The sequence below is a fragment of the Lissotriton helveticus genome, chromosome 10 (assembly GCF_964261635.1).
Source record: "Lissotriton helveticus chromosome 10, aLisHel1.1, whole genome shotgun sequence".
Classification (NCBI taxonomy): Eukaryota; Metazoa; Chordata; class Amphibia; order Caudata; family Salamandridae; genus Lissotriton; species Lissotriton helveticus.
The window spans coordinates 446,485,926-446,508,628 of record NC_136071.1 but is presented as its reverse complement, the minus strand read 5'-3'; the positions used below and the strand labels follow the sequence as shown (position 1 = coordinate 446,508,628).

At 46.8% G+C, this 22,703-nt stretch overlaps 1 protein-coding gene across 1 annotated transcript in view; it reads left to right on the top strand.

Annotated features, from left to right (window-relative positions):
* Window positions 1-22,703, top strand: part of TELO2 (telomere maintenance 2) — a 659,928-nt gene that overhangs the window by 438,553 nt on the left and 198,672 nt on the right. Inside the window, exons 14-15 of the mRNA XM_078662940.1 lie at window positions 7,397-7,513; window positions 8,617-8,688. Of these exons, the coding sequence (XP_078519066.1) occupies window positions 7,397-7,513; window positions 8,617-8,688 (189 nt within the window). The remainder of the gene's footprint in view (window positions 1-7,396; window positions 7,514-8,616; window positions 8,689-22,703) is intronic.

Here is a 22,703-nt window from a genome sequence, read left to right as displayed (position 1 = left end):
TACCTCCCAAGTGCACCTCCTAGAGTGAATGGGAGGGCACTCAGCCTTTGCTGAAATATTTTGTAGGGTGTAAATCGTACAAGTCTTTGTGTTTTTGTATTATGATTTTGTTCTTTGGTCAATTTATTGTGAATGTGTTGTATATAGTGTTGTATATGATGGTATATGTTGTATAAAAAGCTTGCCTATAGAATTATTTGTTGATGTTTGTTACAAAGAAAAAAAGAACAAAGAGATATGAGTTTAGTGATTACAAAAAAATAAAAAATGTGTAATCTAGTCCCTGTGTATGAGTAATGGGGAGGTATAAATTGGATTTTTTCCTAAGTGTACTAAATGGCATAGAAATAGGCGAATTAATTGTCTCCTATTTAGATAAGTTACAGTAGAACTTTTCCTCCTTTTTCCATTGTTTTTTACTTGCTAGCATACGAATTGGCCATCTCTATGGCCTGTTCCAGTGTTAGTCCGGCATGCTGCCTAAGCCAACGTTGCGTACCACACGGTAGAGCTTCCAGAAATTGTTCGAGGTATATTTTGCTCATGACATCCTCTATGGTGGAGTCCTGAGGTTTCAACCATCTATCAGCTGCATCCTTTAGCTTATAAAACAAGGTTTTAGGTGCATCAGTTGGGAGTTCTCTTTCTTGTCGAAACCTCAGTCTGTGGCTTTCATCATCAACTCCCAGTCTATCTAAAACAAACTGTTTTACACGACCATACGTTGCTGTCCCATCTTTGTTGGCCAACTGATACGCCGCTTGGGCTTCCCCAGACAAAAGAGGCACCAAATAGAATGGCCATCGTTCTCCTGGCCAGGCGCTGGCTCTAGCCGCCCTTTCGAAGTTTAAGAAAAACTAAACTGGATCGTCCCCGCCACATATTTTTGAAGGGGAACAACAGCTCCTGGAGGAGCGGCAGCGCGGGTTTGCCCTATGATAGCTAGGAGCTGGGTTTGTCCTTCCGCTACTTTTGTTAAATTCTCTGCTTGCTGTTGCATTGCGGCTGTGAAAGCTGCCCTGTCATGGTCGGCCTGGTCAGTGGACTGTCCTATGGCCCATTCTAGTTTGGCTTGTCCCTCCCTCATTTGTTCAATTAAGGCCTCCATCTTAGCAGACGGACAGCTCCTATCTGGCTTGCCAATTGTAACCTTTAGGGGTTAACAAGGAGGGAAGGAGCCAATAGTCAGGAAGTGCTTTCTGAAAGAAGGTTTATTTCGGGTACTCAGTATGCAGGCAGAAACAGTCTTGGTTTAGTCCGGTGCTTTAGTCTGGTCCTTCTGGTCTTTTTCCGGCTCTTCGGAGTAGTTTAGCTCGTCACCGTCTCAGCCCAAAAGAAAGGAAAAGGAGAGGTGGCATTTAGATCACAGCTCTAAACTACCGAGGCTAAGGGGCAGGGTGTGAGGGTAACGTTGTGAGGAGGGAAGTAACCATCACCATTGCCTTACCAAAAAAATCTTACTGGCAACACAGCGGCGCTTCACCCGGAGTTTGTGGAGTGAAAGTGCACAAAGTAAAAGTGAGTGTTTCCCTTATACAACTGAGGATCCCTCCCAGCTTCCTGGTTACCCGGCCCCCCCTTTGAAAGAGAGAAGACCTCTGAGCCGGCCCGTACCTTGCTGAGCCACGCGTCTTCCTGAGCGTGGCTGGGCGAAGAATAGTGACGGTGGCCTCCTGGCTTCTCCTTTGTCGCGTCTACTTCCTCGGGTGCTCCTGCAAGGTCTCTAGAAGTCCTCAGCTGCCTCGACTCCTCTTCCCGGTGTGGAACTCTTTCGTGGTCTTTCGTCGTCCTCTCCTCGGGTCGGCTTCCTCCACTCCGGCTCCGACGCTGTGTTCTTCCAGGACCGCCTTTTCATCATAAAACGTTGAAGCGGATAGGCCCACGAAATCCGACGTCACGGAGGGGGGCGTTACCTCAGGAAAGTCCAGGCTTTCATTAAAGGGCCCGGTCCAATCCTGGGAATAGATTGAAAACCAGTCACAGGGGATACTGTGACCGATCCTGTGACCCCGTGACACATCCCTTCTGAATAGCCTTTAGAAGTTGATGCAGAAGTTCTGTATGTGACTGCATATTTTCGCTAGAAAGGAGAATGTCGCCTATATATTGTATGATCAGCTTTTGGGACACCAGGTGGGGAGCGGTCAGGTGGCGCCCCTACAGCCCAAAATTGATACCATTCTGGCTTGGGAACCCTCAAGACCCAGACAGAGGTGAGAGCCTTTTTAGGACTCACAGGGTATTACAGGAGGTTTGTCAAGGGGTATGGCAGCATTGTTGCACCCTTGACAGAGCTGACCTCCAGGAAGCAGCCCAAGAAAGTGAACTGGACACCTACCAGAAAGCTTTTAATGCCCTGAAATCTGACATGTGCATGGCAGGCACACAACTTCTCAAGATAATTCATTGTGCAGATAGATGCTTCAGAGCATGGTGTGGGGGCAGTGCTTCCACAGATAAATGAGGAGGGCCTAGACCAACCTGTAGCCTTCATTAGTAGGAGGTTGCTTCCACAGGAACAGAGGTGGAGTGTGTTTGAGTGTGAGGCATTTGCTGTGGTCAGGGCACTGAAGAAGTTGAGACCATACTTGTTTGAGATTCACTTCCAGGTTCAGACAGACCACAGGCCCCTCAGATGGTTGATTCAGATTAGGGGTGAGAATCCAAAGCTGTTGAGGTGGTCCATTTCCCTACAGGGGATGGAATTAATCGTGGAAAATTGCCCTGGTACAGAGCACGCCAATGCTGATGGTCTGTCCAGATTTTCCGCCTTAGTGAACAGAACTCCCAAGAGGGTGTGTAGTTCTCCTTACATTTTAGCTGGAGGGGACACATGTTAGACTTGGCACTATTGGCGTGCGGTTTTTCTGAGTCCCCAGATAGATCATGTAGTCTGTTGTTTTCTTCTTTGGACTGCCGGTCACCGGTGTATTCAACTGTGCAGCCTTGGACCGTGTCATGTATGTACATGTAACTTGCATGATCAAGGGAACTATTAGCGGCGATACTACGTGTCTCTCTGACCTCTCAAGTGCTCGCCGTCCTTTTATCCAGCTCCCCCCACATCCCCCCCATTCCCACCCCCCTGGGGGCGGCAATCTGAGGGAAACCCCCAGGCGCCACAAGCTCTAGCTACGCCTCTGGGATGAATTGGTAGGGTATTTTTTCCTTCACTTTTCCGCCTCTCCCTCTCCTATAACTGTTTAGGAGGCTGAGGCAAACATCCTTCACACGGATTCTAGTAGTTCCCACTTGGGCCCATCAACCTTGGTTCACAACACTTTTAGAACTGTCAGTAGTTCCACATCAAAAACATCTCAATTCCAGTCTTCTCACGCAGAACCATGGAGAAGTCAGACTTCCAAATCCCAAGGAGCTCAATCTAGCGATTTGGCTCCTAAAGTCATAAAGTTTGGATATCTTAACTTGCCACCAGAATGATGACCATTCTTAAGGAAGCAAGACAGCCTACTAACAGAGCATGCTTTGCAGCTAAATGGAAATTATTTTTTTATATATTGTACTAATAACATTATTGATCCACTAGATGCATCTACTCAAACTATCATTTGTTACCTTCTGCATTTACAGAGTACTGGTTTAGTCTACACTTCCATTCATTTGCATCTTGCAGCAGTAGTAGCTGCATATTTGCAAAGCAAGCAACATTTAGACCTTAAGAGACTAATATCACTCAGGGTACCTCCAACACTTGCTTGGAATCTGAACGTTGTGCTTACACGGCTCACGGGTCCACCTTTTGAGCCATTACACAACTTTATGTTATAGTTTCTTTCATGGAAAGTGGCCTTTCTCATTGCGATCACTTCATTGAGGAGTGTTAGTGAGCTACAAGCTTTAACCTTAGAAAACCCTTATTTCAACTTCATAGAGACAGGGTAGTTCTTTGCACCAACCCAAAGTTCCTTTCCTATCAACGAATCCGTTGAGTTGCCTGTGTTCTTTCCTCAACCTGATTCTGTGGCAGAACAATCTCTTCATACTCTTGATGTCAGAAGAGTGCTATTGTACGACGTTGAAAGAACAAATGATTTTCGCAATAGAAAACAATTGTTTGTTGCATTTGCTACACCTCACAAAGGCAATCCCATTTCTAAATCTGGTATTGCAATATGGATTGTTAATTGCTTTAAAACCTGCTGCACTAAAGCTAAACAAACGTTATCTATACCTCCTAGAGCGCATTCCACTCGTAAAATAGGAGCGTTTATGGCCTTTTTAGGTAACATCCGAATAGCTGACATCTGTAAAGCAGCAACATGGTCAACACCACACACTTTTGCCAAACATTACTGTGTGGATGTGTTAGTACGTCAACAAGCCAATGTAGGGCAAACAGTACTGAAAACCCTTTTTCAAACAGCTGCAACATCTACTGGTTCGTCACCGCTTTGGGAGAATACTGCTGTATAGTCCATGCAAAGCATGTGTATCTACAGCACACAAATGCTTTGAACGGATTATGCTACTTAGCCAGTAGGCATCTGTTCTTGGCATGTAGAGCTGTAGATTCACATGTGCCCTCCCACCTGCCCGGGCATCTGTAGCTCTTGCAGTCTTGCATGGACATCTCCATACTACACTTACTCCAATCTCACCCTCTTGCAGGAAACCAATCTAACCCCATGTGTACTATCACGGAAAAGAGGAGTCACTTTACCTAGTGACTAGGAAAGACTTCTTCGAAGAAAAACAACTTGCAAACATCCGGACCCAACACTAGATCAGGACTATGCAAAGCATGTGAATCTACAGCTCTACATGCCAAGAACAGATGCTTACTGTACTAAGTAAGTAGCATAATCCTTGTGAGGACAATGTAAGAAATAAGCTGCTTTGCTTCATTGGCCTAACTCGGGAATATAACAACAGCTCCTCACTATCGAGACAATTTTTCATATCGCAATATCTTGCATGCCGTGTAAGTAAATTGCAGGGGCTGTCAGTGCAACTTCTCTATACTACTTTTTTCTTGACAAATTGGTGCTAAGAACCCGGGCTTCCTTTCTGCCAAAGGTTATATCGCCTTCCCATGTGTGTAAATCTATCACTCATATCTTTTTCTGCCTGACACATTGCTAAAAAGAGGTGGAGATGCTCCACTGGCTTAACCTGAGGAGACCTCACAGTTTTCAGATAGATTGCACACAATCATACCCTATAGATGAGCAGCTGGTCCTGGGCTCTGGTGATGGTAAGAAAGAGTAGGTGATTCAGAAATGGACGCTGTCTAGGTGGATAAATAAATGCTGTGCCCTGGCCAAGAAGGAACCCACTGAGGTTCTAAGAGCTTATTCCACTTCAGCTAAAGCCTCCTGAGCAGAGGGGTGTTGCTGTCCTACACATCTGCCAAGCTGATACATGGGCGTCCATGCTTACATTTTCTGAGCACTATCACCTAGACAGTCAAGTCTGCAGACGGTCATTTTCCCTTCCTGGTCCTGCAAGATTCTTTTGTGTGAGTCCCCTACTAAGACGCGCTACATTTTGTGAGGTGCTGTTTTGGGTATGTCTTCTAAAGTTAAAGAAACTGTGGTTAAAAGTATTCATTAGAAGAAACATTTCCTTACCTTTGTTGATCCACTTTCTGATGGATAACTGCAGAGTCCTCACTTCCCCTCCTTGTTCTGTTGTATTGACTTTTGTACCTGTAAAACAGTCCCAAGTCAGTTAGCATGCTGTCACCTCCCATTTGTCATAATTGATCCACTCCTGAAGATGCGGAGGAGCATAGAACAAATGTTTTAAGCATAGTATTAGCAAAATGCCGTCAATGCCGAGCTAGAAAGGGACTAAGTCTTTTGCCATTTCTACAGCAAAGTCTAAGCTCAGGATTAGCTAGTGCCAGCCATGCTGAGCTGTAAAATGAAGTGCTACAATGTTAGCAAAACCTGCGTCTGAGGTTGCTTTTATTCATTCCAGCTTTGCTAGACAAACCGACATCTGAGGTGGGCAGATTCAGTGTCGCTGGTGTTGTAGGGTGCTCTACCCAGGAGGTGCTCTTCACTTAAACTTGTGAAATACCCAGAGTTCTCTGCTTCTTTCTTGCATAATTTATGCAGACTGTAAGCCTGAAAGGGTATGGTTTTGACTTAAACACGGGGCTTTCTTGTGTCTGGACAAAGCTAAACCTGTCTGAAGAGCTATAATGATAGCGAAACAAGCGTCAGAGGTTGATTTTTTTCCTTCCGGTTTGGCTTGGATGGTGTTTTGCTAATCCAAAGCTGTAATACTGTGCCTGGAATGGTAAAAGGCTTTTGTCATTTTATAGCTCGGCGTAGATGGCGCTGTTCTAACCCTATGTTTAAAGACTTTGTTGTAGAAGTGGCAAGAAACATTGTCCCTTTCTAGCTCAGCGTGGTTGGCACTATGCTAATCCTATGTTTGAAAACTTTGCTAGAAAAAAAGACATTTGATGTGAGCAGATTCAGAGTATCGCTAGTGATTTAGGAGGCTTTATACAGGAGCTGCTCTTCACCTAAACTCTGGAGCTACCCAGAGTTCTTTGCTTCTTTTTCGCATAATTTATGCAGCACTCTAAGCCTGAAATTGTATTGTTGATATATATGTGTATATACATGATCTTCACACATGTACCAAACATTATTTATTACATGACTATACAGACCAGAAAAGAGACACAGGCTGGTCAAACTGTCTTATTCACTTTATTCACTACATTTGTACCTATTTTGTGCAAGACACTCCTTTAGTTTATGAGACTAGTGGTTTACAGTCTGTGCTCAGCATTTGATCTACATCAACACATGCAAAGAGAAAATCTACTTGTAACAATAGGTTTCAGTCTTGCCGCGTTGCAGATTGACACAAGCCTCTTCATGCAGAACAGTTGTTCGGAAAATAGTTATTTGTTGCGTTCAGATTGCTACAAGCACATGTACAGACACAAATTCTGATGCAGAAAAATTCTTTAACTTCCTGTGGTTTATGTCCTTGTGCACGTGAATACGGGTCATTAAATGCACACACACACCTCCTGTTGCCATTTCTTCCTCTGTTTTATTTTCACCCTCTTATCCCTGCCGGTCTTCCTTTTCTTGTTTCCCTCTTTTTACCCTTTATCTAGTGCAAAATACAGTGTCAAGAGACTGAAGGGAATCATTGCAGTACTTGTTGTTTGTGATCTTTACATGCTATTTCAAACACTCATTCTCACTGATCTTTGTTTGCCAGGACAAGGTGCTCAGTTAAAGTCCTCTTTGATGGATGACACTGTGATGAGAGAAATCCCTGTTCCTAAGGGTATAATGATCAATTTAGCTGAGCGAGGTGGCATCTCTGGGTGAGGTTAGATGGCATCAATGGGGACATGAGGTAGACTGTTCCTGGCTAACATCTGTCACTGTGCCAACAGGTAAGCGTTGAGCTGACAAAAGTGCTCCTGCACTTGGAGGATAAGGGCAGTCTGGTGCATTTTGTACATAAACGCCATGGGGCTCTGGTGGCGGTCACTCTCATGGATCCAATTCCGGTGAGTATCTCTGTGCTTCTTTAGCTCCCTTGTATCTTGAATCTTATATGCCACATGAACCTCCAGTACTGATATAGAAGTGAATGCAGCAGGCAAGGAGTCAGATGGGTTTGCATGGCTGCGTTTAGAAGGGTCTCAGTATTGGAGCAGTATGTGCCTTTGGGCAGTAGTGATGCAGTCAGGCATGGTTATTTATACTTTACTGTATTGAGATCGCTGGGAATGTGCCATTGAAGATTGTCATGCATTATGAGAGGTCTGTCTAGACCTCAGTAATGGAATAGAAGGTAAATGCTGCAGCTCATTATTGGAGATTGCTGCATTGGATTTTGTGTTTTTGAATTTCAGGAGTGAAGATTACAATACCCTGAGTGAAGTGTGTCTTTCTTTACAGTTCTGATGTAGCACTAGGTTTTGTAGGTCAGGAATGGCATGCATTGGTCACGCTACAAGTGTATCTGCAGTACATGTACAGTAGGTTGTTCAAATGAGCAGTCATTGGTTTCTCTGCAGGTTAGAGAATGGCAGGGCATGAGTAGGGTGTAAGTGAGACGTTTTCCAGATTGTATAGATGTAGACAGCCTAGTAACTAGTGTGTTCTTGGTCTGGGAGCAAGAGTTAAACTCTGGAATAGCAAGGTGGAGAATAATGTTAATTTACAGATCTCTGCATGAGGGTACTCGGATTGAAGTGACAAGGGAGACTGCAAGTCATCGGTGAGAAACATTGTTGAAACTGTGTGTTGGAGTCTTGCCAAACCCTGTTGCAGAACTTTCCCCAAGTCTATTGCAGTAAATGCATGACCTGATTTATGTTGTGTTGCGTGCAGGACTTTCTGGGTAGGATGGATAGATACAGGCATTTACTGAGTAGGGTGGCTTCAAAGGTGAGCAACATTGCAAGACCCAGGACAGTGGACTGAAAAAACTTTTGTTGAGAAGCTGCCCACCCACAGTTAGTGGCAGGAGTTGGTGATAGATAGAGAAAAGAGCATTGCCTGTGCCCGAGTTCTGTGTTATTGGCGCTAATGCTGTTCTTATTCTGTATTCTTGGAATCTTGCTAATTGCCTCTTTGATTGAGTGATCTTCTTTAATCTCTACAGGTCTCACAATATCTTACAGCACAGTTCTACGCCATGAACTATAGCCTGAGACAGCGCATGGACATCCTTGACGTAAGTTTAGAGCACACTTTGTAGTCCTTCCACTGCTGGGAAATGTTTTTGATGAACCTTGCAGTGAACCTTGCACACTACCGTTATGTAGAGCAAACCCCCAGTGGAAGAAATGCAGGGAACACTAGAACAATCACATAGGGATAAGAGGATGAATAAGAGCTTTTGCATGTTTCTTGAAGTTTTTTCATAATTTTTTTTTTACACTGTCCAAAAAGTAAAAACGTCTCAAACCCAAACCCCCCCTTACTACAGTGCCAGTGCCGAGTCCCGCCCACTTGATCACTCAAACTTCTATAGTATATCATGTATGAGCAAGACCTCCAAATCGCCCTAATCCACTTCAGTGTGTTCGAATTTGCACAGGCCTTACAATCCTCAGGCAAATTAGTCCCGTATATTCTTTAAATAGTCCTAAAGAGGACCACAAATCGAATGGCGCATATGACCCAGGCCCAAATAGAATAGGTCTTTTTTCCATTCCTGTCATGTACCATAACTTAGAAAAACACTTTTGGATGTGAAGTGTTAAGATATGCCCATTTAGCTAAGAGGATGACATCCACAAATGGATGACTGCTTTGGAGAGGGCCTGCAAAGTACAGCAGGTACCCCAGAGTCAGTGGGCAGCAATCTTGTGGCTCTCCTTTGCAGACAAAGGTAGAGACAAGCTCCTCACTGTCAGAGAAGAGGATGCTGACAATTACAATGTCCTGAAGAGTGCTCTAATAGATGGGTTTGGCCTAACCACTGAACAGTATAGGTTGCTGTTCAGAGATACCCAGAAGACACAGACTCAGGACTGGACTGACTTTGTAGATTGTGCTACTAAGGCTCTGGAAGGCTGGTTACTGGGCAGTAAGGTAAGTGACTATACAGGATTGTGTAACCTTATACTGAGAGAACAGATTCTTAATAATTGTCTGAACCAGTTATTGCATCAGCACTTGGTTGACTCTGATTTAACCTCTCCCCAAGAATTGGGTAAGAAGGCAGACAAATGGGGCAGAACCAGGGTGAAGCAGAAGGTACAGAACCAAGGTGGTGACCAGAAGAAGCAAGACTAAAAGGGTGGGGAGAAAGCAAAAGACCAGAAGTCTTCTCAAGGTCCCCAAAAAGCTTCTAATGATGGGGGTTCTCAACAATCCAAAAAGAAAGAAGGTCCAAAGAAACCCTGGTGCAAGAGTTGTAAAGTTAATTCTCACTGGACCAGTGATTGCACCAAAAAGGAGGCAGCTTCACCCACCATTGCCCCTAAAGCAACTGTTCCCCCTAGTTCAGCTCCAGGTGGTGGTTCCCAACAGAAGGGTGTAGTAGGGTTAAGCCTGGGAACTGAGATGGACTCTGGTCTAGTCAGAGTACCAACTCAAGCTGTTTTTATCTGTGATGGAGGCATGGACATGTCTTTCCGTGTGAGTCCCAATAACTTGGGCAAGTATAGACAAACTCCTTTAGTCAATGAGAAAGAGGCTCAGGCCTACAGGGACACAGGGGCTAGTGTCACCATGGTGATACCTGACTTTGTGGACCCTGGACAGATCATACTAGGTGAAACTTACCTAGTGACCAATGCTAGCAATGTCACTACCACACACAGTATGGCCGTTGTTAATTTCTCCTGGGGAGGGGTAACTGGCCTTAAGCAGGTTGTTGTTAGTTCAGACCTCCCTGTAGAATGTTTGCTTTGCAATGACCTAGAGACTTCAGCCTGGTCTGAAGTGGAGTTTAGGACACATGCAGAAATGTTAGGTATCTCAGCACATGTTCTTTCAGTGACTAGGTCACAGGTCAAAAATCGCAACACTGAACAGGCACTGGATTCTGGAATAATGGACTAGTTGCTTACCAGGAAAAGGAGCAGTAGGTTTAAGGCTGTGCCTTCCCCTCTGCCTCAGGATGAGGATCAGACTTCTGAGGAAGCTGATTGTGAGCCTAAAGAAGGAACTGTCCTAGAAGAGCTTGAACCTGATCAGGTTGAGTTTCTTAGGACAGGGGGACCTTCCAGGGCAAATCTTAGGCAGGCGCAGTTGGACTGCCCTTCTCTTGAACCCCTCAGACAGCAAGCTGCTGCTGAGGCTGCAGGGAATGCTAGTGGAACCCATAAGGTTTATTGGGATGAAGGGCTCCTGTATTCAGAGGCTAGAGACCCCAAGCCCGGTGCTTCCAGGAGGTTGGTCATACCTTTGGCATTCAGGGGCTTCCTTTTGACACTAGCCCATGACATTCCCCTTGCATGACATCTTGGCCAGAACAAGACTTGGGACAGGCTTGTCCTTCACTTTCACTGGCCTCACATGTTAGAAGACACCAAGGAGTTTTGTCACTCCTGTGTGACCTGCCAAGCCAGTGACAAGGCAGGTGGTACTACAAAGGCCCTCCTTATACCACTACCTGTGGTGGGGGTTCCCTTTGAAAGAGTTGGGATTGACATTGTTGGACCAATGGAACCCCACACAGCCTATGGGCACAGGGTTATTCTGGTGGTAGTGGATCATGCCACCAGATGCCCAGAAGCTATACCACTTAGGACCACTACAGCACCTGTTGTGGCAAGAGCCCTCTTGGGAGTTTTCTCAAGAGTGGGTGTCCCTAAGGAGGTTGTATCAGACAGAGGTGCAAACTTCATGTCTAGTTACCTGACTGCAATGTGGAAGGAGTGTGGAGTGAACTATAAGTTCACCACACCCTATCACCCACTATGCAATGGTCTGGTTGAAAGAGTCAACAAGAACTTAAAGGGCATGATTAAGGGTCTCCCTTTAAAGCTAGTCAAGTCAAGTCAAGTCAAAAATTTGTATAGCGCACTACTCACCCAGAGGGTCTCAAGGCGCTTGAGGGGGAGGGGGGGGGGTGTTCGTTACTTATCAAATAGCCAAGTTTTGAGTTGTTTTCTGAAGGAGAGGTGGTTCTGTGTAAGGCGGAGGTGGGAGGGGAGAGAGTTCCAGGTTTTGGCCGCTAAGTAGGAGAAGGATCTTCCTCCCATGGTGGCTCTTCGGATGCGTGGAATCGTGGCGAGGGCTTGATTGGACGATCGTAGTTGGCGGGTGGGGGTGTAAAAGGTCAGGCGCGTGTTGAGGTATTTGGGTCCCAGGTCGTGGAGGGCTTTGTGTGCGTGGGTGAGGAGACGGAACGTTATTCTCTTGTTGACTGGGAGCCAGTGAAGGTCTCTCAGGTGACCGGATATGTGATTGTGGCGGGGTATGTCTAGGATGAGTCGGGCGGAGGCGTTCTGAATGCGTTGGAGTTTATTCTGTAATTTGGCTGTGGTTCCGGCGTAGAGGGTGTTTCCGTAGTCCAGTCAGCTTGTGACCAGAGCTTGGGTGACCGTCTTTCTTGTTTCGGTGGGGATCCAGCAGAAGATCTTTCTGAGCATACGTAAGATGTTAAAGCATGATGATGAGACGGCGTTGACTTGTCTGGTCATCGAGAGGGAGGAGTCTAGAATGAATCCCAGGTTTGCGAGCATGGTCCGTTGGTTTGGGTGCGCTGCCCAGGGCCGGTGGCCACCATGAGTCGTCCCATGCGGAGGGGGATGATCCTAGGATGAGGACTTCCGTCTTGTCAGAATTCAGTTTTAAGCGGCTGTTCTTCATCCACTCGGCAACGTCTTTCATCCCTTCGTGTAGGTTAGTTTTAGCGGTGTTTGGGTCTTTGGTGAGGGAGAGGATCAGCTGGGTGTCGTCGGCGTAGGAGATGATGTTGAGGTTGTGCTGGCGTGCGATGGATGCGAGGGGCTCATGTAGACGTTGAAGAGGGTGGGGCTGAGCGATGATCCTTGTGGTACGCCGCAGATGACTTCGGTGGCCTCTGACCTGAAAGGGGGGAGGCGGACTCTCTGGGTTCTTCCAGCGAGAAACGAGATGATCCAGTCCAGTGCTTTTCCTTGTATCCCGACGTTTCTGAGGCATTGTACAAGGGTGCTATGACAGACCGTGTCAAACGCTGCCTAGAGGTCCAGGAGGATGAGGGCAGCTGTTTCCCTGTTGTCGAGACGTGTTCGGATGTCGTCTGTAGCTGCGATGAGGGTGGTCTCGATGCTATGTTTGGCTCGGAAGCCGGACTGTGAGGGGTCGAGGGAGCCGTAAGATTCGAGGAAGGCTTCGAGCTGATTGTTGACGGTCTTCTCTATGACCTTGGCAGGGAAAGGGAGGAGCGAGATGGGTCGGTAGTTTTTAAGTTCAGTCGGGTCTGCTGTGGGTTTCTTCAGTAGAGCACTGAGTTCGGCATGTTTCCAGCTTTCTGGGAAGATCGCGGTGTTGAGGGAGCAGTTGATGATATCTCGGAGATGGGGTGCGATGATGGAGTCGGCCTTGTTGAAAATGTGGTGGGGGCATGGGTCGGTTGGTGATCCGGAGTGTATGGAGTTCATCAAGCGGATGGTGTCTTCAGTGCTGATTGGGTCCCAGGCGCCAAGGGTGGTGGTGGGGGGCTTCAGTTCGGTGGTGGTGAGGGGGGTGGACTGGTCGCCAAAGCTGTTATGTATGTCAGCGATTTTGCTGTGGAAGAATGAGGCTAGAGAGTTGCAGAGGTCTTGAGAGGGAGTGATGTCGTTAGAGCCGGCGCTGGGATTGGTTAGCCCTTTGACGATGCTGAAGAGTTCCTTGCTGTTGTGGGCGTTGTTGTCGAGTCGATCCTTGAATGCTAATTTCTTGGTGGATCGGATCAGCTGGTGGTGTTTGCGGGTGGCGTCCTTGAGGGCGGTCATGTTGTCTGTGGTTGGGTTTCTCGCCAGGCTTTCTAGAGGGTGCGGCAGTTATTTTTGGAGTTCTTGAGGTCGTCATTGAACCAGGAGGCTTTTTTGCTACCTGGTTTGTTGTGATGGTTTTTCAAGGGTGCTAATTCATCGGCGCAGTGGGTGATCCATTGTGCGAGATTGATGGCTGCTTGGTTTGGGTCCGATGGTTTGGTGGGAAGGTTTTGATTTAGCGATGTGGTGAGCTGGTCGGTGGTAATTTTGTTCCAGTTTCTGCTTGGGACCTGTTGTGGGTGGTGGTGGATTGTGGTCTTTCTGAAGTTGAAGTGGATGCAGCTGTGGTCCGTCCAGTGGAGTCCTGTGGCGTGAATGAAGGAGATATGTTTGCTGGAGGAGAAGATTGGGTCGAGCGTGTGTCCGGCGTAGTGGGTGGGGGTGTTTACCAGTTGTATGAGTCCGAGATTGGCGAGGTTGTCCAGCAGGGTGGTGGTGTTGCTGTCGTTATTCTTTTCCAGGTGGAAGTTGAGGTCCCCTAGGAGAATGTAGTCCTCGGAGGGGAGGGCGTGTGGGCTGATAAAGTCAGTGATCTCTTTGCTGAATTGTGTGCGGGGTCCTGGTGGTCTGTAGATGAGGGTGCCTCTAAGTGTGGTCTTGGGGTCGGTGTGTATCTGGAAGTGGAGGTGTTCGGCGGCGGTGAAGGTGTCGTCGGAGATGGTCGTGATGCGGATGGTGTTCTTGTGGACGATGGCGATGCCTCCTCCTGTTCGGTTGATGCGGTCCTTTCGGATGATCTTGTAGTCGTCCGGGATGGCTATGGCGATGTCGGGTGCTGATGCGGTATTCATCCAGGTTTCTGTAAGAAAGGCGACGTCCGGCGTTGTGGTGTCTAGTAGGTTCCATAGTTCAATGGCGTCTCTGTGGACCGAGCGGGTGCTAAGCAGGATGCATTTCAGGTGGTTATTGTCGGAGCTCTGTTTGGCGTTAGTGGGCGTAGTGTAGGTCTTGATGCAGCAGAACTTGCAGGATTGGCAGGTGAAGGGTCCATGGGTGCGTCCTGGGGCGGCTTGGTGGCAGTTGTGGAGTCGGCCGGTGTTGAGTGCAGAGAGGGTTGCGGCGTCGTAAGTTAGGCGGGAGGAGTTGGTTTGGCGGGGCCAGGGGGTCTGGCGCTGGGCGCGGTCCAGGCGCGGACGGGCGTAGACGGGCTTACCTTCGGCGTGCATGGGGCACGACCGCTGCGCGTGAACGCTGCGCTTGTGTGCATCTGTCATAAATGGATCGTGGAGGGGGCGGAGCGAGGGAGGAGCAGCTGGGAGGCGGGAGCGGGGTTGCGAGGTCTGGGGATGCCGGAGGGCTACGGGGGAGGGGCCGTGGGGGAGCAGGATAGGCACAACAAATGGCACGAAAACAATGCAGGACGGGATCGGGGGGCACAATCTGGCACAGACACCCAAAGCGGCGATACCAGGCAAAGCGGAGCAATATTATGTAATGAAATGGGCAAATCAAAACAACTTATTTGCAATGGCAGGCGCAGCAATGAGCACAATATTATATGACGAAATAGGCAAATCAAAACAACTTAATTGCAATAGCAGGCGCAGCAATGAGCACAACGATACCAGGCAGCCCAGGAGGGAGCAATGTGGACACCAGACGGCACAGGAGCGAGGTGGAGCGACCGGTTCTGACCAGGTCAGGACGGTCACAAAGCTCAGGCGGAGATGGGATATCCTACTGCTCTGCCTTTTATTTGCCTACAGAGAGGTCCCACAGAAGGGGGTTGGCTACAGGCCTTTTGAACTTCTGTTTGGGCATCCTGTAAGAGGACCCCCTTTGTCTGGTGAAGGAAGGATGGGAGTTACCTCTCAAACTTCCCAAACAAGACATTGTGGACTATGTACTTGGTCTGAAAAAGGCATCCAAACACCTTGAGGCTAGTCAGGAATTGCAAAAGGCCTGGCATGACCAAAAGGCTGTTCTGACTGTTTACCAGCCAGGACAGAAAGTGTGGGTTTTGGAGCCAGTGGCCCCAGCAGCACTCCAAGACAAGTGGAGTGGACCCCACACTATTGTTGAACAGAAGGGAGAAGTTACCATTTCTGGTAGATCTTTGAACTCCCAGAAGCCCCCATAGGGTGCTTCATGTCAACAGACTGAAACCATATGTTGACAGGACAGACATGGGCTTGCTCATGGCTACTGACAGGAGGAAGAGAGTGACCCTCTCCCAGTCCTGCTCTCTCAGAACCCTGATGATGGGTCAGTTGATGGTGTAGCCTTGGCAGGCAGCCTCACTGATCAGCAGCAGAGTAACTGCAGACAAGTTCTGCAGGCCTACAGACATATGTTTTCACTGACTCCAAGTCAGGCTACCTGGTGCACTCATGAAGTGGACACTGGAGACAGTCTGCCTGTTAAAAGTAAGATTTACAGGCAACCTTATCATATCCGTGACTTTATCAGACAGAAGTCCAGAATATGTTGGAATTGGGAGTTATTGAACCCTCAGATAGCCCTTAGGCTAGTCCAGTAGTCCTAGTACCAAAACCTCACACCTAGGGTAGTAAGAGAGAAATGGGGTTCTATATAGACTACAAAGGTCTCAATGCTGTCACTAAGACAGATGCCCAACCAATACCCAGAGCAGATGAGCTCATAGATAACTTGGCCTCTGCCAAATATCTTAGCAAATTTGATCTGACAGCTGGCTACTGGCAAATCAGGTTAGCTGATGAGGCCAAGCCAAAGACAGCATTCTCAACCCCTGGTGGACATTATCAGTTTGTGGTGATGCCCTTTGGTCTGAAAAATGCACCTGCCACATTTCAAAGGTTGGTGAACAAAGTACTCTCAGGTCTGGATGACTACAGTGCAGCTTATCTTGATGATATTAGCTCCACCTGGGAAGATCACTTGATCCACCTGAAAAATGTTTTGGAGGCCCTGCAAAAAGCAGGCCTAACTATCAAGGCTACTAAGTGCCAGATAGGGCAGAGTCAGGTTGTGTACCTGGGCCACCTTGTAGGCGGAGGCCAGGTTCAACCACTACAGAGCAAAATCCAGACCATCATTTCTTGGGCCTGGCTGGGTACTATAGGAGATTTGTCAAGGGGTATGGTTCCATAGTGACACCCCTGAATGACTTAACTTCTAAAAGAATGCCTAAGAAAGTTCAGTGGACAATCAGCTGTCAAAAGGCATTTGATGACCTGAAGCAGGCCATGTGCACTGCACAAATTCTGCAAAGTCCTAACTACTCCAAAGAATTCATTGTTCAAACAGATGCTTCTAAGCTCGGTGTAGGGGCTGTGCTATCACAATTGAATGAAGAAGGTCAAGACCAGCCAGTAGCTTTCATTAGCAGAAGGCTGACCCCTAGAGAGAAACGTTGGTCAGCTATTGAGAGGGAGGCCTTTGATGTGGTTTGGGCCCTGAAGAAGCTGAGGCCATACTTGTTTGGTACTCACTTCACAGTTCAGACAGACCATAAGCCCCTCTTGTGGCTAAAACAGATGAAGGGTGAAAATCCCAAGCTGCTCAGGTGGTCCATTTCCCTACAGGGGATGGACTTTACAGTGGAACATAGACCTGGGAGTAACCATGCCAATGCAGATGGACTCTCCAGGTATTTCCACTTAGAACATGAAGACTCAACTGTTCAAGGTTAGTTTAATGTCCCTGCGTTTGGGGGGGGGGGATGTGTAGGAGAGTAGGGTCTGCTTCCTATGGTTACCCCCACTTTTTGCTGTGATTCTCTGTATTTTCGACTTTAGTATGGCTGTGGTCCTGCTAATCAGGCCCACAGCCTAGCTGTTCTCTCCCTAAATTGATACCAGATACTTTAGGTACATACCAGATTGGTTACTGGGTCACCCTTGTGAGCCCCTGTATAGTGTACCTTAGGTACCCAGGGCATAGGTGCACCCTAGGCCTACCAGGGGCTGCAGCATGTATTGTGCCACCCCTGGTTAGCCTTCCAAACTGACACCACAGGTCTGCACTTGCAGCCTGGGTAAGGTGGTGTAATCACCCCTTACTTAGATATAATATCCCTATATCTATATATATATATATATATATATATATATATATATATATATAGACACATATTTACCTAGAAGTCAATCCTATGGCAGGCCTTAACAATCCTGGAGGCAGAGTGCTTGGTTGTGTGAGAGGGTGCCCTAGCATGAGCTGAGCCCCTCTGCAGCTTTTGGAACCATCTCCTTATAGCTGTTCTATGATATAGCCATACCATATACTCTTAAGTGCATTATAATCCTCGCGGTTAATGCTAACTTTGGTTTGGCTTCATCAAAACATGTCGTGTAAGGTGTCAAACACTTTGGAATACTACCCCGCCCCCCGCCCAAGTTAAACAGAGCCGCAGCATCACAAAATGGTGCTGCTGCCACAGACACGAGTCTGCCCTCCTGCTGCTGGACGAAACTCCGGCAGGGGATGCTTGGACAATAGGTTTCCTGTCCAGGGAGGTGCTGGCACCACCCCAGACAGGCTTTAGTGTATTGGGGCAGGGTGGGTTGCATTCAGTGAATGCATTTCAGACACTGCCTGGGGCACACAAGGTGATCCATGCATTTCCCAGTTCAAACCGGTTGCTGGGGCACTCAGCCCCAGCTCTGGTGCGAAACTGGACAAAGGGAAAGGGGTGTAACCACCCCCTCCCCAGGTCAACCCATAGGAGGGACCTTATAGTTAGTCCATCCCCTAAACTTGCTATAAGTATAGAACCTCAGTCCCTAGGACTTTAGATTACCCTGGACGAAACTCTGCAACATATATCCTGGACCTTCGACATTCCATATCGACTGGAAGACGAAAGAAATCTCCCTTGTGGTCAAGGAGTGACCACCCTGTTCAAACAGGCACCAACTGCATCTTTGCCGGTCTGCATTTTCGAGGCTCCCGCTGGATCCCGAAGAATCTGCGACACAGGACACGGACTACCAGACATCTCTGACCCCGACCTTCGCTCCCACCAAAGCTGAGACCCGTGGCAGACACGAGAGACGTGGGACCGGAACTCCTGGACATCCTGCATTTTGCAAACTGCACCGACTTCCAGAGGTATCCCGAAGTTGTGCATTGGGGTGCTTGAAGCCCCAGCCCAGAGCACCTTTTGCACCGAAGCTCAGAGGCCCACACTCCACGAGTGTCCCTTGGGCCCGCTTTGTGCGTTTCAGCTCGAAGCGTCTTCGCGGTTCCTAGTCTGTTGGCTAGTGATCCCCCAAGAAGCCCAATCTTGAATTTACTTTGCTTTCCTGGTTGCTCCACTTCTTTTCAAACAACATCGGTCCCATGTACATTCTAGTACAGCATCAATAAATATAGACGGAATCAGTTCTATATTTTAGAGTGACATGTCCAGCTCCAGGCTTGCTCCAACTTCTCCCCAAAAGAGAAGTTCCCCAGACCTTGCTGGTCTGCACTGAAGCCGATCTCGACATCTTGCGTGAATTGCATTTGCCAAGGTTTGTTGGGTCCAATCCAGATACCGACACCGCAGTCAACTAGATCCTTTGTGGGACAGCTCGAATCCATCTCCTGGTCGTCGTCGACGCCTTCTGGACCTCGTGGCTAAAGAGACAAACTTCACCTTTTCACCTGAAATCACCCGACATTGGCTGGCAGCTTCCCATCGGCATCCTGGTCACTGGCTAGTGACCCAGACTCTGTCCCTTCTGCTTTCAGGTTTTACAGATCTTCGATGCACCCTTGGATCCACCCGGACACTTTTCCTCTGGTCGCCTGCAGCACTTCTTCGCAGCTCACCATTGGAATCGACGTCGAAACCCGACACGAAAAGACACCTTTGCACCCGTCTTCCCTGGGTGAGGTAACACGAGTATTTCGGTGCTCCCATGGATACTGACTCTCCAAGTGTCCTAGTCTAAAAGGGTTCCATCGCAGTTCACCTCCTTGTACCCTTTATCTTTAAAATTGTAACTTGTTCGTTCTCCATAGAAAGTCAATGGTAACCCGCGGCTGTGTTTAGACACTGCACGTGTCTCCTGTGGGCCTCCTACTTCCCAATCTTTGGTTGTTCCGAGAAGCCCCAGCGATTCCCCAGGCCCTAGGCCTGCTTTCTATCCCAGACGTGGTTCTTATACCACTATTTTAGGATATGGTTTGTGAGGCCCCTAGGGCAAAAACGTATACTGTGCAACTTGTTGTATGTTAATTAAGTTCCTTGTATTGTACTTTTTTTTTTATATTTCTTTTTATTATCATGAAAAAACATAAACAAACTAGGCAATAAAGACAGTACAGCTGGATATGCGCTCAAAGAGGAAGGAAGTGCATTACAATTTGATACAAATCATCAGTGCAAGGGGGGGGGAAATCAGAGTCATAAACATCAAAGCTTAAACATCGTTAGGAATGTCAGGTTGGGGGGGAAAGCGGAACATCCGGAGCAACCCGCGAGGGGAGGTGTACATATATCACCCCGGTAGGAGTTCCATTGGCCCCAGATTTTACCCCACTTTTTAGGTCTGCCGCGCGCCACATACACCGTCTTTTCTCTAAACATACTTGTATTGTACTTTTACCTCTGACCTCATAAAGAGTGCAGAGGAGTTGTGTTTAGAATAAATACATATATATTTGATATATACCTTGTGTGGTGTGCGTTCATTTGGTACTCAAGAGATTATAAATGGTAAAACAACTTGCTTAACTCGCCTCCAAGTCTTAGCCTGAAGGCTGCTCTCCACAGCTACCCATAGGATAGCTTTCTATAAGGTTGACTTTATAACCTACCATCAATAAGGGTCGATTGGACTGGTGCAAGGTACCTACTAGAGTAGTGGACATCATATACCAGGCCAACTTCTCACACACAGATGTTTGATTCCTAGCATCTCCTCATCGGGGATACTGTTATTAAGAATCTGAGGTTCGTTGCTCTTGAAATGTAGGACAGTATTCCCCGTTGGATCTTTCCTAAACAGGCTTGTGAATACCATACCATCCTCCACCCATAGTTTCACATCAATTTCAGTTCTACTCATTCTGGCTCTAAATCTCAAATTGTACGGGTTATCATTTCATTGATGCATTAATCCATCTGCTTCTTCCTGGAGACCATTCCAAATCAAAAATAAGTCCGCAATATATCTAGTCTGTAGGACCACTTTCTTAGTGAACTGGTCATTCTGCTCCATCCATACGACTTGCTCCTCCCACCAGCTCATCACGAGCTTCGTGGAGCTGAGGGCGAAGCAGGTGCCCATTGCGGTCCTTGTGAGTTGCCTGTAATATACAGTGTCTTACCTGAATTTTTTCTTCTTACAAGCAGTATCTGATCATATTCCGTGACATCTTCTTATGTTCATAGAAACAAACAGTTCTAGCTCTTAAAAAATATTCACAGACCTGAACTCTAAGCTGATAATCAATACAAGTATGAAGTGTGGTAACATCCATTGTGTTCATTATATATGTATCCTCCCAATTAATATTCTGCATTTTTGTCAAGAAATCTGTGCTATCCCTACAATAAGATGGTAATGCTAATACTGATGGAAAAAGAAAATGATTAATATAGATGGCCATATTCTCAAGAAATCCCTAATTAGAGGACACAATTGGCCTTTCCGGTGGCGTCTCAAAACCTTTATGTACTTTGGGTAACAGATAAAAGCACAGAACTTTAGGATGATCATTTCTCAGAATGCATATACATCAAGGTCCAAAATACCCTGATCATGCCACTCTAGGAGGAGTTCATGATTCCTCAATACTGATTCCTTATATATTTCTGGTGAAATTACCTCATAGCAATCTGTTTGATTTTAATTATCTGAAAACCTCACTCATACAACATATCATCCATAGCAACCACATCTCCCCTCCCCCATTTGAAGTTTTAATCACAGTGGTAATATCCAATTTCAATGATGTCAATGCTTCTCTCAGTATTCTATATTATACAGTACTTTACCTGACACATTTTTTTAAAGATATTAATTCTTTCACCATGATCTCATTAAACACATCTATAATATCATGTGGCGTATTCAGTATCATTCTCAATTTGGGCTTAAAGCCACTTTCACTGGGTGTGTTGATATCTACTCCCATATTCGTCACAATTTCCTTTAAATCAACATCAGGGCTCATACCTGAACCCCCTCTCTCAATAGTGCTTCAAGCGCTAATAGGCAATTGACACCCCCAATGTTAAAGTCATGATCTTTTATTTCAATATAAGAAGCCATTAATCTTTTGGCTGACATTTTATGAACCTTCAACAGTTTTAATTTTCTTCTAAAGAGGAATATGTCAATATGCATCTGAGCATAGTCGAAGTCCACACTAGAGCAGAAAGTTGGTCCCACCTCCCACATTTTCTTGGCGCGGCGCCCTTTCTTCCCATATGGCAATGGACCCCTCAGCCCCTTCTTGTGTGCTTTCTTTGTTTGCAACTTTTCCTCTTCTCTTTAAAGGGAGCTTGTCTTTTTTTTGCTTGTCTGCCTGCCGAAGCAAGCGATATTCGTTGCAAAAAAAACAGATTGATTTCCAAGGATGGAGGGACCTGCTCCTTCATCCGCATCAGTGGTAATATCAGAGCTAGAATCACTGGATACCAAGTCATGTTGCTTTTACATACTCCTGTCTCATTTATTTTCCAAATAAATCATATGTACTGGATAATGTCAAGATTCCCAGCATAATCCCATCCAACACAAAAAGGCTGACAAAGTCATGAACACCAAAATATCACATAGGGATCTCAACCCTGTGGTTCAGAAACTGTAGAAGCATTTTGCAGAACTGCAAGAGCAATGTGGCTTTTATTGACTACAAGTCAAAAGACTTGAGAGCGATAAACCACCATAAATGAGCTGAAATCCCACCTGCTCCCCTCAGACTTCCATTTTTTAGGGTAATTCTGGACATGGTGGTATTCAAGGCATTCAGGACATTTTGACTACATGCCAATTTTGCAGGTTTGATTCTACATGTGAGAGAGGGTGGCTCTGAGGCTTCTTAGCCTTTTAGACTTGTGCATCCTTCTTGTTAGCAACTTCAAGTGGCCCATGCGGGCCCTGCAATGAAACCTGAAATCCGAGTGGGTCCAGCATCATGGCTACCTTTCCAACTCTATCCAGGTCTCACAGGAGATGACCCATGGTCTGTAGTGGTGGATGATCAATCACAATTTGTCCTGCAGCAGACCCACTCTCCCACACACAGCTGACAGTGATGACAGACATTTCACTACTGGGTTGGGGAGTCATCTGGGGGATGTGGAGATCTGAGGGTTCTGTCTACAGCAGAGAGCCATCTCCACATC